The 19,934-nt window shown below is 34.2% G+C and overlaps 1 protein-coding gene across 1 annotated transcript in view; it reads left to right on the top strand.

Moving 5' to 3' along the window:
* Nucleotides 1–19,934, top strand: part of LOC150105746 (relaxin receptor 1-like) — a 78,711-nt gene that overhangs the window by 52,214 nt on the left and 6,563 nt on the right. The window contains exons 16-17 of the mRNA XM_090395054.1: nucleotides 7,045–7,246; nucleotides 15,434–15,598. Coding sequence (XP_090251180.1) covers nucleotides 7,045–7,246; nucleotides 15,434–15,598 — 367 coding nt within the window. The remainder of the gene's footprint in view (nucleotides 1–7,044; nucleotides 7,247–15,433; nucleotides 15,599–19,934) is intronic.

The raw sequence follows: 19,934 nt of genomic DNA, 5'->3' as shown, positions 1-19,934 counted from the left end.
TTTGTTCCTGTATAGGGAGTAGGCGAGGTCGTTTTTTTTAGCCCTATCTAACCTTTGGAGACTGAGTGGGTAGTTCAATCTCCATGTTAGCCAATCAGAGATAGCTGGCCCAAGGCTATCACTAATTAATCGGCACGAAGTGAAGGCGGTAAGTAAGTGTCGCCATCTGGTGGTCCCTAACACAATATTTTTAATGTCTGAAAATAGTGTGGGTTCGACGGCCGATTTTCTTGAGTTTACAGGACGAAAAACCCGAGTTTCCGGGAGAAAAAAAAAACGCTAGCCTGTGCCAGAGATCGACTAATTCTGGAACAGGTCGAGAAGAGGCTTAGACAAAGTTCCTCTAGTCGGCGACCAGACTCGAACGCCTTTCGTCGTGCGGTCAAGCGCTGTAGAGTGCAAACGCCACTTTTACTGAGTTTATTTGTATCAACAACTGCAGCTGTGTACATTTAAAAATAAATATATATATATATACAGCTATTTAGAATTTGTATGCCACTTTTACTGAGCTACACAGGCTCTTTTAAAATATAAGCATTTACAATAAAGGTATTATTTTATATCAACCATGTAGATGAAAAGTAATTTTATATCATCATCATCATCATATGCCTAGTATCTATCCTCAAAGGACGTACAAAATAGTATGATAGTATTATATATGAAAATATTTTACATTATTACAATCAACAATTTTCCTCCAGCTTAATCTGTTATCACAACTATTTCAGCTTCTTAATGCATCAACCACCTGAGTCTTTTTCCTTCATTGTTCATCACAACTCCACGAACAGACAACACTCAAAAATTAAATCCACTACTTGATGAAATTATAAGCCTACATGGAGACACCAAAGAAAAACTTGATACTTATTTCGCTATAACCGGTCGGTTCCATGGTCTACCGAAGAGACATAAATACATAAGAAAGGCATTCCTCTTCATCCAATTGTCGACTATATACATTCGCCTACTTATCGCATAATTTTTAGCACATTTACTAAAAGCTCAGATTGATAATCTGCTCCTTCATAAAAAGTTCATTCGATTTTCTAGATAAAGTGAAAAATGTTTCCCTATAACCCACTGATTTAATGGTTAGCTTCAACATAGAATCTATTCACTAATGTACCTCTTGCGTATACACTACATCTACTTTCAGAAACATTTCCATAGGATATAGTGAAATTATTCGACTCCGTTATTTACTGTGGATATTTTCTTTGTCAAAATAAGTTTCAGAGTCAAATTGAAAGAACTACCAGGGAAAGTCCACTCTCTCCCAAACTTCTATTTAGAAGATGTCCTGTTCTCATCCACACATCCTCCTCAGCCTTCATTTGGGTTTCTGTTATATAGATATAGACTTTGAAATCTGGTCCCATAATGAAAAAACATTTCCTACATTTTTATCTAATATAAACAATCTATATTCACGAATTAAATTCTATGGAAATAGAAAAAGAAAACAAATTTTTCTTTTTAGATATCCTATTCACCTGTTCGTCATCAGGTGAACTCGTTACTTCTGATTATCGAAAGCCTACCTTCACTGGACGCTACATTCATCACCCTGCTCATCATCCCTCACAGATTGGAATTATCAAACCTTTAGTAGGATGTGCTCACACCATATGTTCTATGCCTCAACAATTACCTCAAAAACGCATACACATCAAACGATATATGAAATTCAATGGCTTTTCAGAGAGGACCACACAACAGCTTTTTAATTCCTATAATCCTAGCTCAAATGACAAGGAAGCAGTATGTCGAGTGTCAGTCTCATACATTTCTGGAATCTCAGAACAATTTCCAGAATTCTTAAGAAATACATACAATTTAGTGGCTACTTTTCTTTCTATCAACAAATTATTATCATGGTTTCCATCTTCCAAAGATAAACACTCTTTTGGCTCTTCCTGGTGTTTACCAATTTCCTGTGATTGTAATCGTTCTTCAGAGAAACTGGAGGCTCAGTAGAAAAGAGAATGCAAGAACACAATCTTACAACAGCAAACAGGAAATCTGGCTTGGAACAGCACGGAATAGATACGAACCACAATATCCTATGGTCTAAAACACACTTCATTCATGTAGCTATGAATATGAACGTTCATTTAAAGAAACGGCTGAAGCCTTACTTCGCAATCCGAACTTAAACTGGAATGACTGTCTCTATCTAAGATATGGGAGAGTCTTGTTCTTATCACAATTCATTAAAGTTTATATTGGAAATAAGTCAATGGACACTCCCTTAGGCAAGGTTCATCATGCCATGTAACGAGTCGCGTGTTTGTAGCCCGTATAAATTGGAGGAACTGCATCCGGGTGAAATGGCTGCGAGAAAGGAACTGGAGTTTGAAAGAAGCGTTGTGATAGGATGCGATGCTGCAGGCCTATTTCTTTGGCAAATTGGGCCATCCCAGGTGAGCAATTGTAACATACTGGGATAGAAGTGCAGGAAGTAAACAGCAAGTGATACCCGCGATGGACGACATGCCACACTCACTGAACGTGACCGTAGAGTGCTACGAAGGATAATACGTAAACACCGTCATTCGTCGGCCGGCACTTTGAATGCGGAGTTTCCGGGCATCGACGAGAACACGAATCTCTACAAAAACACTCAGAATCGAGACACACAAGATGAGTTTCCATGGTAGGACCGCAATATGCAAATCCCGCATTACCCGAACCAAGATGCAGTGTTGTTTTCAGTGGCGCACAAAGCGTGTATGGTGGAAGCTTGGAAAGCAGTATTATGGCGAAGATTCATGCTCAAACCAGGTTTTGGTGCAGTGTTAGTTAGTTACACCGCACCAAAACCTGGTTTGAGAGGAAATTTAAAGTCATGTGAAATGCTCAAACATAACCCAAATCTCAACAAAAATGATGGCCTAACCATTCCAAGAATGTGGAGGACCCATCTACAATCTGTATAACAACCTAAACAAGCCGAAGAAAAATCCAACTACAAGAAGATAACCTGGTGAATTGTTTGTACTATTCAACAGCAACTGAAGGAAATCATATAACAATCAGAACTGTACAAATCCAGATTATTATTAATACATGAGGACTTTAGCAGTTTATTGTAGTTGTATTTTTTATTTTTATTTTTTTTATTTTTTATCGCTAGAGATCAGGCTAGGAAAAAGATTAACTACCTAGATTTAGTTTACTGGTATACAGGGCTAGAGCATGTAGCTTGGTTCCATATATGCATGTATCCTTTCTAATGATGACCTCTATACTGGGGTCGAAACGTCAAGTGTTATTTTATTAATAATTAGTAAAATAATCTTTTCAACACGTGTTTTTGTGTCCCTAAATTTATAAATATGAATGCTGATCACCATGTAACCTTAAACGAAACATTTTAACATTTTCAAACTACTAAAGGAATTAAATTTAATACAGTGAATGAGCAGGATCTTATGTATTATTATTATTATTATTAAGAGAGACCTCCAAGGAGTCAGAGACTCATTGAAGGAGGCCATGTATCACACCTGCACCAGTTGCCATGCATTTTCTTGAATTAGTGCTAACTGCACTCACAACCTCCAAGGCTAATCAATTCCAATCTATCTATGAGAGAAAAATGTAGCTCTCAAACCCCCCCCCCCTCTACACACACACACACACACACACACACACACACCCAATTCATTCTCAATGAATGCCCTCCTGTATAACTCTTTGAGAAATTTGTAAGTTACAATCATACCACCCCACTTTCTCCTATTTACTAGTGCCTGATGTCTACAAATTCTCAGCTGGTCTTCATCTGTATTCCACAATACCAACATCATCTTTAATACTCTCCTTTGCACTCTTTCTATTGTATCAGTATCACTATGGAAACCAGGAGACCAGACCTGCACATGACAGTCCAAATGAGGTCATATCAATGCCTTGTGAAGAGGCAAAAATTACTTCCTTATCATTCCTGTCAAGATTTTGGCATTGCAATTATCCTCTGAGTTGTATATTCAATATTTGAACTTGTTGAACCTCAGCTTCCTATCTCCTAAAATTCCAAGATCCTTGGCCTAATCAGTTTCATCTAACATAATCCCACCAATATAATATGACATTGGATATCTCATTACACTAAAGTGCATGACTTTCTAACATTGAACTGATAGCCATTTTCCCATGCCCACAATTTCAGTCTATTCAAATCATTCTGCTAGTACTGCATATTAGCCACATTCCTGATTATCCTGCCTATCTTTGCATTATCAGCAAACAACTGTATTTCACCTTACAAATTCTTCCTAGTGTTGTTAATATAGAGATTACAATGGACCACAGATTGATCCCTGTGGTACACCCCTGGTCACCATAAATGTTGCAGACTCACATCTCCCCATATACCATTTTTTGATATCTGTCGGTCAACCATCCTCTCATCCATGCTAATATTTTATAATCCAATCTTATATTCTCCAATTTATGTGGTCTGCTATGAGAACACTCTTCTAGCATGTTTATGCAGTCAAACAGTCTTCCATGATGTATCCTGTCAAAAGCCTTAATAAAGTCTAAAAGTTGCTGAAACATGACTCATTGCAAAATATAAATTCTCTGTCAACCCATTTCTGTATATGAGAAATGCACCACCCTTGTGCAAAGGGATTATACATTCTGTCCACTCCTGTGGAATCTTCTGTTCTGAGGCCTAATTATACAGCCTGATCAAAGGAACAGTCAGTTCAGCTGAATACCCTTTGCATCCATGCTTATATCTGATCAGTCCCTATTGTTGAATGTGCAAGAGTTCCAGTACTACTCTTCATACACCTGAGTTTCTTCCTCCATGTAGAGGTATCAGTGAGCTCAATGTTGCTTGTATCAGGTTGGTAGCTTTTAGCAAAATGGGCACTCATTAGGTTGAACAATTTCTTCTGCATCTGTCACATGCATACCATCTACATTCAGCAGAGTTATTCTTTCATGGTCATTTCTCTCTTTTACTTGCAGCATAATGATAGAATTATTTTGGATTTTCTTTAGCTTATAGAACCAGTCTCTTTTCTTACTCAGACTTAGCTTTCTGAACAACAGTCATAACTTTTCTGGCCTGTCACTTATAATTTTCATAACTGACATCAACCTTATGCATATGGTATTTCTTCTACATCATCTTTCTCCTATGAATCTCTTGCTTAATAAGATTACACATCCATTTCAACTCCTACCCTATTTATTCTTTGAACTCCAGGGACATATTCTGAAATTGCATCATTAAGTATTGTTTTAAATGTATGTTTAGTATTTTTTATCTAACAAATAATACTGTGGGTCAGAACCTAGCATACTCTTCAGCTGGTCATAATTCCAAACTTTTTCTGAATGGAACATCCATAAACTTAGCCACTTCCTATATCACTACAGCATGATCACTGTCACCAACTGGAGGCAGAACAGCTACATCTTTAACTAAACCTCCTCTGACACTATAGTCAATATCTAACATTCTTTGAGTTCCTTTTGCCATACAATGCTTGAGGAAATAGTCTCACAACAACTCAGTAAATTCAGTTTCATTCTTCTCATGAGATTTCACCACTACCCAATCAATGTTCAGATAATTAAAATCAACCATGATGATTACTCATTTTCCAGCCATCATGTTCATTTGGTAATGCATTTTGTTGTCACTAGCAACCAATCCACTAGGTCTGTAACAATCCCCCCCCCCCCCCCCCCGACACACACACACTCTGATCTTGTTAAGACTCCACCTCACATCAGATGGCTTCAAACTCAGTGCAGCATGGAAAGTTTTTTACTAGCATTGCAGTCAACTTTCTACCCTAACTGAACTTAAATCATCCAACAGCACACACTCCTCCTCTATCATGTCTATTATTCCTAAAAATACTGTACTCTTTACTTCAGATTATAGTCATTAATGCCTATAATCTGAGGTTCCAACATATTCACCAAGCTAACAAACTGCACTCCTTTGTTTGTGATACTCCTGGCATTCATGTGCAGACATAAGTTACCTGCATACTTGTTTGTATACTCATGTCTGTAGTCTGCATGACCCAATTGGACAATTTGCAGATTTCTATTATTATCTAATGTTTTGCTTAGGCTGACATCCTTGCACTTAATAAATCTGAAATGGATAAACACATAATTGCATTCTGCCCTCATAATCATTTCCATGACAATATACATTCCTTTCATTAATATAGTTACATAATATGGTTGCCCTTTTGCACAGATTCTCACCATTCCTCTCATCACAATCTAGTTTCCCTGACTTTGTGTTAGGTCTCATGCCAATTAATAATTTCTTCAGACTCATGATACCAAATGCATTCAAGTGTAGGCCATCCATCTTATACAAATCCATTCTTCTATAAAACTCATTACACCATCCAAAAACCATTCTTTCTACACAGCTTATGCATCAAATCATCTGCCATCATAGTAGCCCTTCTGCTTCTTAATTCATTTCTAGCTAATATACCATTTTCACTTTCCACTCTCTCTCTCTCTCTCTCTCTCTCTCTCTCTCTCTCTCTCTCTCTCTGTGTGTGTGTGTGTGTGTGTGTGTGTACTTACTGTTATATATGCTGTAAAGCACTGAATAGAAAAACTACCTCATTAGACCTTCATTACCTGCTCCAATCAGACAAAATTATGTACTTCATTTTTATTACTATTTAAAAAAATATTCTACAAGTACTATACTCCAGAATGGCAATTTTGAAGATCAGAATTCCATAAAATGGAACTAAATCTTGTCCTTTATTACTAAGTACCAACAGAGGGAAAAATACATGTTTCCATAAGTTCTGCAATTCTTATAGAAGCACATCTCCACTTGAAATCTATGGCAAAATGTGTATATAACAATGTGAAATCCTCTAATAATATTAGTGATTATACAATATAATTTAATAGCATAGACATAAATAATACAAATTCCAATTTCTTCAACAACAGTATAAGTTTCTGATTTAATTTATTATTTGTATTTATTCAAAAATATTTGCTTTCTTTCCATTATAGGTTATGCTAATAATTATTTTGTATGTCCGGATGTTTCTTATTATAAAACATGACAGAAGGATGGCCCGTCCAGTAATGCTGAAGAAGCATGAGGATGCAGTACTTGCATTGCGATTTTTCTTCATTGTGTTAACTGACTGCCTCTGTTGGATACCAATTGTAATAATCAAACTGGTGGCTCTCAGTGGTTTTACTATATCAGGTAGAAATAGTTTTGTTAGATACCTGCTTTTATAACATTTGACTTGATCAGAAAGCTATACATTAACTGGCAGTATTTCAGAAGGTCACTGTATATAAAATGTATTTTGTCTATAACTACTCATAATTAGCAATTTTCCAATTCAGCTATCCTTGGTGGCCATTCTGAAATATATAAGTTTGGTGGGCATAGCCGTTATATAAATTATATTAACTATTTAATAAATATATGTCCCCTTGTACTACTACTACTACCACAATCACCACCACCATGACCTACCAAGGCCAATTTAAACCAAAATTGAGACGACTCAACAAATTGTAGTAAAGATCCCAAATGCCAACTGTAAGTAAATTCTGTCCAGCCAGAGCATATTACTATCTTGCATAATTTTTGAACTGTATTGGCACCGCTAAAAATGGTCCAATTAAAACCAAAATTGAGAAATCATGACAAATTTTAGTCCCAGCTTCCCTTTTGTGTTAGACTCAATAACTTGTCACACTAAGTAATCTAACTTCTTAGAAACCTGATGGATATTTCTCCCCTTTCAAATCATTTGTTCCTGCCATAATCATCTCTTTCACTTCTCCCTTCTTCAAAGTAGCAGTCAGTGACATCCATATTTTCACACCTGAAAAACATGCTTTTGTCACTTTCTCATTTGGAATACTCTTGTCATCGAATCTCTGTACAATGCCATATCCTTATTTGTAGTTTCTTATGCTTTCATGCTTTCCGAATTCATATTTTCTTTCATTCTTCCACCTGCAGTACCACACCATCATTTCTTCAATCACTCTAATTCCTGTTCTGTCCTGTGAAGGATGCAATATAAATGCACTATTTCACTCCTTACCATCAGTTCATCAGCCATTTCTTTCATGCTCTCATTCCAAGCACTATCATTCACTATTTTTGCATTCACAAGACTACATTCACCATCTTTCCTTAAATTATTAACATTCATCGATTCATATTCCTGCTTTCTACACAACTCGCATTTTTTCCTGCACTGGCACATGAAACATTTACGACAAATTCTCTTTCCATTCACACTTTTGTACCACAACCCATTCACTCTTGGCAATGCATACATAAAACATACACTACATTGTACAAGATTGCTCGTGCTAAACTCAGCCACTATTTCTAAAATAATATCATTACTAAAATTAAATTTCACACACACTCCACTGAACTTTACAGTCTAAAATAAGTAACATATATAAACCAAAAATTACTAATATCCACTAAAATAAGACTTATCAGCAGAACATGTGCAACATCCCAAATATACCAACCAAATAAAGAATTTTGCTTAATTACTATGGTTTTTAACATATTCTGAAACAAAATTTATTTATTTTTACCACCCTTTACATAGCATTGATTTCAATGGGAATAATTTGTGGCATGCCTGCCAGGTACACAAACAGAAAGCACAAGATAAACCTTGTGTCCCACCCTCAAGATCAAATACAACACGAGAAATGATTTGCCCCCACCATCATAAATGTGTTGGTACACTGATTTAAATCATGTAAAGCTAGGGTTACCATATTCTAAAATGCCAAAATGCTGACACCCCATCACCCGACCAATTCGTTCCGAACACAAACATCTAACACAAAAATAAATACATATATTTTAAATCTTTACCTTTGTAAGCTTTTCATTAATTAGATGTGATGAGTATGCTTATTAGAACACACAAAAATATGAGATTTTAAGTGTCATCACAAGTCTTATAAAACAAGAGTAGGCCTACATGAAAAAGAATTAGACTTATCACACTACATATATTACTTTGCAGCCCAGGCTGTCCATGCATATTTTTCACTAGACCTAATTTTCTTTAGCAGTTCTTTGTTTCGACACAAATAGTCGAACATATTTTTACATGTAAAATGTCTGTAATTAAATTTAACTATAGCAAGTCCTTTCACAGATTCTATGGTAAGTCTATTTCTTTCCTTGGTCCACTGAGCTTGTAGTAATGAAAAGAGCCTTTCAACACTGGCATTGTGACCTGGAATTGCAAACAGAAACTGAGCCATCTTTACAATTTCTTTGTGCTGTTCTTCACTCTTGCAGAATTCAATGTAGTCACACCATTTTTTCTGACTTGACACTTCTTTTCCATCATATGAAGCAACAAATCTCTTCAAGTTGGAAAATTGGTCAAAACATTTGCTGTCATCAACTTGCACACCTCGCTCCATCAAGAAGTGTATACATTCTTCTACAATTTCCCAGGAGAGGTCTTTAAGACATAGCCACTTAAAACAGGAAAATTCATTAAACTGTTGCATCCACATGTTCAAAGTCTAAACACCCTACATAGAGTGTTTCCACATTATACCAAAACTTTTTTTACCCCAGATTTGAAGCCATCACTTTCCATTTTCTTCAACATGTCCTTTGCTTACAATGGTACGAAATGTTCATTTTTCCTTTCCTGAAGAAGATCATGTAATGAAGATAGTATTTCCATTACATCAATAAGGGAATTGTCTTCTTTTTCTAGCCTGCTAATATGTGAATGGAACACACCAATTAGAGACTGCAAATGCTATATAGATTTCACTGAAAGGGTCTTCAAAAAAGTTCTTTATTACAGCTGGTGGTCTATTTTGAGATAAAAAGAATGATTTAAGAGCTGTTCAAAGACTAATACATTTGAATTAGTCTTTGAACAGCAAGGTACAAGGATAGCCATCATGTTTTACTGCGATTTAAAAGTTGCTGGTATTCTATATCCACAAACTCACAGAACTCCTTGAGAGACTCAAGGGACTTCAAACTAAATGAAACAAACAATATACACTGTCCAAACGGACAGTGTATATTGAAAAGTAATTATATATTTTAACTATTAAAGTTTGTAGGTCAATGTCAAGCAGGTCTGTACCATGTTGGATGCAATTATTAAGGATGTGTGCAGGGCATCCCACTCCGACCAATGATTGTTTAACCATCCTCTTCAAGTTGGCAAAATACATTATTGCCTTGACCTCTTGCAAGACCCCCCAAACATGGTATTGCAATTATCACCCCCAAAAGCAACACATTTATTTTGAAGTCCCAAATTGTTTAGTGTTTCACTGACATAAGTTGAAATAGTTTCTGCAGTTTCATTTGGTTTGCTCTCAACATTCACTACTTTAATCTGTAAACCTCCATTCTTGTAGTCAAAATACTGAATAAGGATAGGAAATACTTTCACATTATCATAGTTACTAGCATCTATTGAAACACCTATAAAGGGAATATCTGCCATGGATTTGATTATAGCTTCTATCAAATGGGGAGCAAGAACAGAATTTACAACGGCTTGTGTTTTTGTGTGACCACTCGACACTTTGGCTGCAATTTTTGAATAGCTGAAAATTTGTTTCAACATCCAGGAGCACAATCCATGGAATTGTAACTGTTGTGATGAACAACAGTATGATATGCAAGGGCCCCTTCAGCATCACTTACACTGTCTTCCAATTCTGAATTTGGCTTGATAAAATAATCACTTAATTTTCCTGTTGAACTCTGTCCCCTAACACACTTTAAATGCTTTTCTGTTTTTGCATGTAGTTCCAAGTCTCTTATCCCATGCATATGTACCAGGACTGCATACAATATATTCAGCCTCCCATGGCTCACGTTCAGGGCAAAAACATGGAAATTTTTCCCTATAATTATCATTGAAGGAGCACTTTCTTTTAGCTTTAGACATCCTCCAGATGATCTGAAATAAATATAAGTAAGATGATATAAAATTATATCGTAATATTTAGGTAGGCCTACATAACGGTTATGTCATAACCTAAAACATGGTATATATTTTAATTCTAATATAATTTGATAATTTAATATCTTATTTACTTGGTAAGGTCATTAATACTAATTAAGAATGAACAAAACTAAGGATGCATCTCGATTTCCACTTCAAACACCACCACTATCATAGCATTAAGCACGCAGTAACGCCATTAACGTGAGGCCAGCGGCAGTGAGAAAGAGCGAAAAGTTGAAAAAAAAAATGAGTGCGGATATCTAAAAGTGCAATTCGATTTCATTATTGATTCAATTGTTCTATAATACAACCAACCTCCTGCATTCTTGTTTCAGCAATGTTATCAACACAGGAGAAACGCCTAGGGAAAAAATCTAAAATGCCCTGACAGAAATGCGATATTTTCATTATCAAAATGCAAACATGTCTGCATAAATGCTGACATATGGTAACCCTATGTAAAGCACATCTTATTTATTCATGTAAATTAAGTAATGTTGGCAGCTAGCATCCATATCAATGGATTTACTACAATGGTGTTTTTTTAATTTGTTTTATTTATCATATGCTACTTTCTACACAGCATTGGTTTCGATGAAAGTAATTTATGGCATGCATGTGGGATACACAAACAGAAAGCACAAGACAAATCTCTTGTCCCACCTCAAGGTCAATACTACATGAGAAATGATTTGTCCCTACCATCCCAAATGTGTTAGTACACTGAATTCTCAGGTATCCAACCTAACTTGTATTCTTCAAAACAAATTCCCAAAGGACAACCAGTACAGCATTTATGCCAATGCCATCACTAATCACCAGGTGCTACTTTAATGACATTTATTTACCATTCTTGTAAATTAGTCTTATTTATTCATGTAAATTAAATCATGTTGGCAGCCAGCATCCATATCAATGGATTTACTAGAATGGCATTTTTTAAATTTGTTTTATCATATGCTACTTTCTATTCTCTTCTTTTCTCTCTGCTATTCTAAAAGTACATTGATCAGTGAAGGAAAGAAATGTTGTTATAAAATATCTGACAGAGACAAAAAAAAGATAATTATAGAATGCTGCAGTTTATTTTGTTGCTAGGTTGGCTGGGTGATTAATATTGGGTTTACAAACTTTTTCGGGTAAGCATAAATAAAAAAAGTGATTTAAATCTCACAGTTTGCTTGTTTTGCTAATAACAGAAAATTAAATTAAATTGTTAAATTAAATGAATATAAATACGAAAATTGCCAAATTACCATCTGAGAGTGAAACTTTTCAAATTCAGATAACTCCATTTTAAGTAAGAAATACAGATGTTAATTTTAAAAAATTTGAATAGCAACTGTAACTAAATAAATAATACTAAAATAATACTAGTACAGTAAAATAGCATTAATGCAAACTTGGTTTATATAAAGTTCTTGTTTATGTGAAGTATGTTATTCTTCTGCTTAAGTATAGGATTTCTGTGTTCAGCACTATATTTCTGATATATGAAATATATGTGTGAAGCCTAGAAAGTGAAAAAAAAAAAAAAAAGATCTAAAGATATGTCAACAATTTATCAGTTAGACCACAACCTATTCAGATACATACTATTGAGGGAGTTTGTTAATTTACAATACTTACTAAAAGAATTAAATATCACGGGCTATCACTCACTCACTAGTAAGTCAAAATGAAAATATAATTAAAAGCTGGATGCTGTCTAGAAAACTGTTATGTCTATGTTATTATACACCAAAACAGATAAGTTTAAAACAATGTGTAACCAATGGAAGACAAACTTGGATTTTATGTGAAAAGCTAATTCACATTCTTCAGAGTCAAAGAGGAGTTGAGAGAAATGAAAAGAATCTTTTTTCAGAATAACTAAAGACAGGAATGAATTTTCTCACAGATGAGGAAAACAAGAACTACTATAATTTACTATTGAACAACCCCTCCAGCCAAATAAGAAAAAAAAATAATAAATACTTATTTTAGGCTACAGTCCACTCAAAAAAAAAAAAAAAATATGCAGTACAGAAGTCTCAGAACCTTGCAACATCAACAGACTGATAAACCAGTGTATTAGATTTCATTCAGCACAATAAAGAACCGATGTTAAACTAAACATGACTCTAAAAATGGATCAGCAGTTATTGCTCATTGAATAGAATTCAGTATTTATAGCAGTAGTAGTGGATTACATTATTGGGAATTCAAACATGCTCCAGATTAGATGAGTGATGATATAGTTTCTAAAACTACAAATTAGTAGTTTTGAAGAAAGAAGGCCAATATCTCTGTGAAATGTTCATCTCTCATGACATCACTTTCTGCATTCTATGGGATTAGGGCAGAGGCATGCCTTCACAACCGCTGCAAGCTGTTGCAGTATGGTCAACCTGTTCTTTGGAAGTCAGATACATCTTCTGTATCATTATAACATTAACAGTCTGATATACGAACATCCTACTGATCTCAAGTATTTTTAGTATGTTGAAAATAACAGGTGGCTGCATTCCAACCTGGTGAAGTGCTATTACAGCTACAGTTCGCATAATTTCCCATTGCATGTTATAACCTGTACAGCTAGACAACTTTCTCTACTGATAAAATGCGAACTGGCTGCGCACAGTGGCACTAACAGAACCAGGCTCATGCAATTCTGTGGGCAGCACAGGGGCATGTATGGAAATGGTAACAGTATTTATAGCAAGACTAAGTAGATGTGATAGTTGGCCATGTAGATAGCCTACCTGCACTCTAACCAACAATAGGTCACAGACTTGAATTCCATTGTGGTATGGACTTTTGTGAAAGTCTTTTGGTGACAGAAAGATTCACTGCCTGTCCTGTGTGAGCTTGCCATTCAGATTAATGGAGGAGTTAAGTGTCTTGAGCATACCATTTTGGGCTCTAGAGCAAAGTTTCTTGATTTAATTTTTTTTTTTAATGTGGTTCCCACCCATGAAAGGCTTCTATAACCCTATAGTATATTCATACCATAGATGGGCTAAGGATTTTTTATTTTTATTTTTATTAATTTTATGATTTTTAAAAAAATATTTTTTTATTTATTATTACATAGTATGGAAGCCCTACTCTAGAGACCAAACATGCAACTTTTTCAAGCAACTTCAGACCTCCAATAAGCAAGATAGCGGGCTCACACCAGGCAATGAAATTCATCTCTCACCTTATATCATCCAAAGTACTAAAATGTAAATTATATGAACAAACTTTTGTAGGTAGGATGCACATAAAAAAAAGTGAAATGGAAATAAACATTACTAAAGTTATTTGTGAATTGGCTGCTAGCTTCTATTACTTTATTTCTTTTTCAGAATGGTATAACATGAAAATTTTAGATACTGTGCATACATAAATAGAAAATATATTTAGGTCCAAAATTAACCTGACCATATTTTGATTTTCCCAAACCGGGGCACTTCTATACAAGACAATAACTGGTATGACAAATATATTAATATTGACTTTTAGCTTTATATAGCAGAATCTTAGATAGCAAACTAATGAAATATTCTGAAAACTTTATTTTAGAAGTACAGAATGGATTTAGAAAAGGACGATCATGTATAGACCCAGCCTTTTGCCTAAAATTAATAATAGAGAAAAGAAGAGAATACAATTTAGAAACACATATTGCATTTATTGACTTTGAAAAAGCATTTGACAAAGTTAAAAGAAACATATTATTTAACATATTAAAAGAAAGACAAATACCAAATAATATCCTAAAGGCTATCACAAGTATACATGAAAATAATCAAATACAAATAAGATTAAATCACGAGCTATCATATACGAGAGAGATAAACCAAGGGGTCCGACAGGGATGTCCTCTCTCAGCAACTCTTAAATATTTACTTAAATGAAATAATAATAAAATGGAATAAAAATTTACATATAGGAATTAAGCTTTCTTCTACAGTAAACTTAAACACTCTCTTTTTTCCGATGACCAAATAATAATTACAGTTTACCGGAACGTGTTCTGGCTGAAAAAAGCCCTGTATATACACACACACATACAGCACATTATTATTACATGACACCTCCAGGGAGTCCAAAGATTCATCGAGGGAGGGCGCATACTCTACAACTCTGTCTCCACCACTCAATCCACCAACTACAACGAATTGCAACTACCATCATCATCTTTTAATGAATGCTATCTACTGCCCATAACCACTAGTATTTCACAGACAATCGCAAACATCCATGTTCACAGCAGGATTCAAACCCACAGCCTTTTGGCTGGAGAGCGTAATCACCACTCAGCCAACCAGGTTGGCTTAATTTTATTTATATTTATTTTTATAGGGATTATATATACATTAATATATATTTTATTTAAAAAATTTTTTTTTCTTAATTTTGTACAGAGAACCTCTATGCCTGTGTGGTGGTATTCATCCTTCCTATTAATAGCGCTCTTAATCCAGTTATATATACTATTGCTGCTCCCACAGAATTTCGTCATCAGATGGAGAAATGGCTAGAAGAAATGATGATATGTCTTCATCGACTAGAATGTTTTCTAATATCAGGTATGATTTAATCCATTTCATGCTATGTAGTTATCTTGATTTTAACAATTTATAATTTTATGATGATTAAGTAAACAGTGTTTCTGCTTTCCACCCTATAGTATGTGGTAGAAACACATTAGTACTGTGGGAAGACTAAGAATCTGGAACTCCTGCTCTAGAGATTTAATGGGGGATCTTTTTCAGTAAGTAGAGTGTGAGTCTCTTTCTGAACAATAAAATTAATCTACTACCCAGTGGCTTTCAGCCCACTGTGGCAGGGATGTTTTTAGGTGATAGATTGTCATTGTCTTGCATGAGATTACCACTGTGCTATTGGAGGCATGAAATGGCTTGAAAAAAAGAACCATCTTTGGTCTTTAGAGCAAGGCTCCTAGATTATTTAACTACCCATGGTACTAATGCACTATACGTTTAAAACATTAAGTGAGTGGGATTTATAATGAAAAAAAAATTACGAAATAGTCATAGTAAACATTTTTTTGTCTCGTTTCTGTAACTTACAAACAATAACAAGTAATCTACTTTTTTACCAATGCTGATTTTAAACTAAATGACAAGAACAAAAGCAAAGTAGGCCTTTTAGTCAAAGGAACCAGAAGCCGGATGGGGGGGGGGTATAGCATGCACTTTCTGTACTTTCTTGAATTTAATACGAGTAGTAAATGTCGTAGATCCATTAACTTCCCACAAATGAGTTTTTTTTATTTAACTTGTTGGATTTTCACTACAGCAGCAAACACCACCATAAAAAAAAAAATAAAAAAAAAAAATTGAAAATTGAAAATTTTGGCCAAAGTGCCAGAGTTACAGTGCTATGCTACAAAAAATCCACTATAGCAAACTATCTGCTATTATAAACTATTCCTGTGTTCTCTATGAGTTTGCTATAGTGAGTTTACTATATATTTATATAATATGTTTGCAATGATGCCACTTTTGTAAAAGGATAATAATAATCAATTATTTATTTTGTTAGACTGAATTAGCTAAAATATTTCATTGAAAAATAATTCACCAAGGACATCTGTTTTTACTATTTTACTGAAATACCATACCATACATTAAACAAAACATGACCAAAGGAATGACATAGGAATAACTTGTTCATTAAAGGAATAAATTTAATTCGAGTTCAGCCAAAGAGTGCACTTTATTGCACTCTTTGGCTGAACTCGTCTAAATGTTCATTATTTTCTAATATGACTATATAACACAGGTACCTTTTTTTTATTACTCATTCTTATCAACAATATTCTTACTTTTTTTTACCCTCTAAGCTCTCCTAACTGCACCTTATTCCATCTATATCTTGGTCATCCTATGGGGACAGGGGAGTCTGTTTCATGTCAGTTTTGCTTTAAACACTTATTTTGATAATCATTCATTTTCTATTTTGTTTAAGTGACTACAGTCTCTTAGATTAGCTCTGCTCATACATTACTAGATATTAATATGACCCTACCACTAATATACCATCTGTTCACTTACCTAATCTGACTCAGAATTCTCATATCTGTGGCCTCAAGATATGTTCAACTGGTTTGAACACTACTTTTATACAGTTGGCTTGACATTCCAACTGCTTTCTCTCCTATTTGGTATGAACTATTCACCCAGATTCCCACCAATGCCATACTTGTTCTGTATATACATTCATTGTAAACTTGTTATACTACAATAAAATTGTAGTATAACAAGTTGATTGCATAGAGACAGAATTATTAAGATTCCCCCCCCACACACACACCTGCTGATTTTCATATCAAATTTATCAGAGCAATTACTTAGTTTGATTCAAGAATCTTGACCTCTTATTGCAATGTATTTAAGAATATAATATCACCTGTACAGAGCAAAAAATTAGGTTTAATATCACCTATTTAAATATTAATAGCAATTTTCTTACCAATATGATCCATTTTCATTATAATTTATAGGTTATAAGTAATAGTGGAGATGGTATACAACCCTGTTACACTCGATTTCAACATCAAACTATCTTCTTTCTGTGGATTCTTCAATTCTGTCTCTGTGCAACCAACTTAAAAACAAGTTGTATATTGATCTGTATAAAGTTCATTTACTATAGAGATTTAGTGAAATGAAGAGTTTCACCCTTGGTCTTTTTAATGCGCTTTTTGAAGATCAATATTGCTTAAATTGAGATCCCTATTATATTTCCATGATTTTTCACTAATTTATCTTAAATAAAAATCTGGTATTAGCAACTCATTTAACCTAAACCTAGTTTATTCTACAAGAGTTTTCCTTTCAGACAAAGGATTAAATAAGAATTTTTTCTTTGACAAATAATATACAACTCTTTTGTAATTTTTTTTAGCTTGTGAAATAAGTTTACACATATCTAGCCTAAGCAGTAAAGTATAGCACTTTCAAAAATGACACATATCTCAACTAACAGTAAATGTATTTCTTTTTAAATGCACAGTGATTTCTTCTTTGTACTTAAAGAAAATACCTAATAATAATAAGAAAATATATGGTATTTTCTTTTTCGTTGTAAATAACATTTGGTTCTGAAATGATTACTCAATGTTCTTTTGTTTGAAAAAAGAAAATTATTCTCTCATTATTTTTGCCAGCCTACTGAACATCAAAAATAATTATAAGAATGACATTAATTGATATTGCTTTAGTTGCATGTTATCCAGAGAGCTTATCTAATACATAATTTGTTTCATAACTTTCTTTAAATTCATAATGCATAAATCTTGAAAATAGGGAGGAGAAAACTTAGTTACAAGTACCGTAGATAATTGTACACATTATTATAAAAAGAAACGGTGAGCTTTTTAATAGCCTTGCAATTATTTTATGAAATAATTGTTTCATGAAAGCAATTATCTTCAATATATTTTTGAGAACAAAGACAAAAAAAAATGCATTTATTTTACTAGACTGATAGAAGATTTATGTTCAGTAATTGATAGCAACCATTTTTCATATACATTGATGGGGTTCCCCCCCCCCCTCAGATTAAAAAAAAAATATTTCAGAATGGAAGTTTAAATCATTTTATCCTGGCATTAACAACAAACTATAATTAAAGGATAAAAGGAAGAAAAATATAAAAATAAAAATACATTATACATGTGTAGTCTATATCTCTATTTGAAATTACAGCTGCACTGCATATACTGTAATAAACTATACATTTTGTAGTTCCTTCCTGAGCCAGTGCTTAGTAACACTGGCTCAGAGATGCAGCCATGAACGTAAGTTAATCTGGTTAAGGATTCTCCTGTGTAAAATATTATCACACCTCTTATGGTGATAACTGGGTGGCTAGCACTTCTTATCCATGTTTCTCCAACTCTGTGGTATGCTTGGCATTTACATTTAGGTGGACATAAAAATACATCAAAACCAGTAGGGATGTTTTAAACTGTTCAGGAATGAATTTTCAACAGCTGTTATCTGTGTTGTTTTCACAAGAATTTTCATGTTTGCAACAAATTTATGGTATATTCAAAGACTGTTACTTTTGTTGAAAAAAAAATCAAAAACGAGTATGTCAAAAGTTGTTTCATCGTTTTATGAACAACCTGTTCTGAGTTTATGCACTATAAAGCACATGCACATTTTTTGGACTAATTTTGCCCACTAAAAATAATCATCTCATTGAAACTAAAACTGAAATGACCACACAATTTTTAATAAAGATCCTAAATAAAAATTTCATTAAATTCCAGATACCCAGTGTAGCATTTTTACTATCAATCTAACAATAAAAATTATCCAATCAAACCAAAACAAGCATGGGCATATTCTAAATATGAAATGTTACTAATTTATATACAGCCAGATTTGAGTTTCTGCTCCATATAATTTCAAAGTGTTTTTCTTAAATGGTGTGACTAACAAACACTGAAATGGTTCAGATTTTTCTAAGGATGCCAATAGCAAATAAATATAATCCATCCAGCCAGAATCCAAGAGCATAACTTGTGTACAGGCAGATAAAAATGAAAAAAATAGGATCATATGTATATATTGTGAAATACCAGTAAACATACCAATAAGATATGAAATTCAAGCATTGGAAATAAATTATTTAAGGAGAGAGAGAGAGAAGAATATTCAGTCTTATTCTGAGACCATTTTTACTGCACAACAGTTAAAGGTCCGTGCGCGGTTAGCCTAGTGGCTGTGCGCTTCGCAACCTATGCCTGGGGAAGGAGTGTCCTAGGTTCAATTCCATCGATAACATGAGGAGCTCATAAGCAGGCAAACTGGCCCCGTGAACACACACAGGATATAGTACAGCAAGGAAGGCAACGGGAAACCACCTTGCTCATAATCATTTCCCTAG

The sequence above is a fragment of the Typopeltis vanoorti genome, chromosome 6, assembly GCF_054136105.1.
Source record: "Typopeltis vanoorti isolate ZY-2024b chromosome 6, IOZ_Tvanoo_1.0, whole genome shotgun sequence".
Taxonomy (NCBI): Eukaryota; Metazoa; Arthropoda; class Arachnida; order Uropygi; family Thelyphonidae; genus Typopeltis; species Typopeltis vanoorti.
This window is presented reverse-complemented; position numbering and strand designations above follow the sequence as displayed.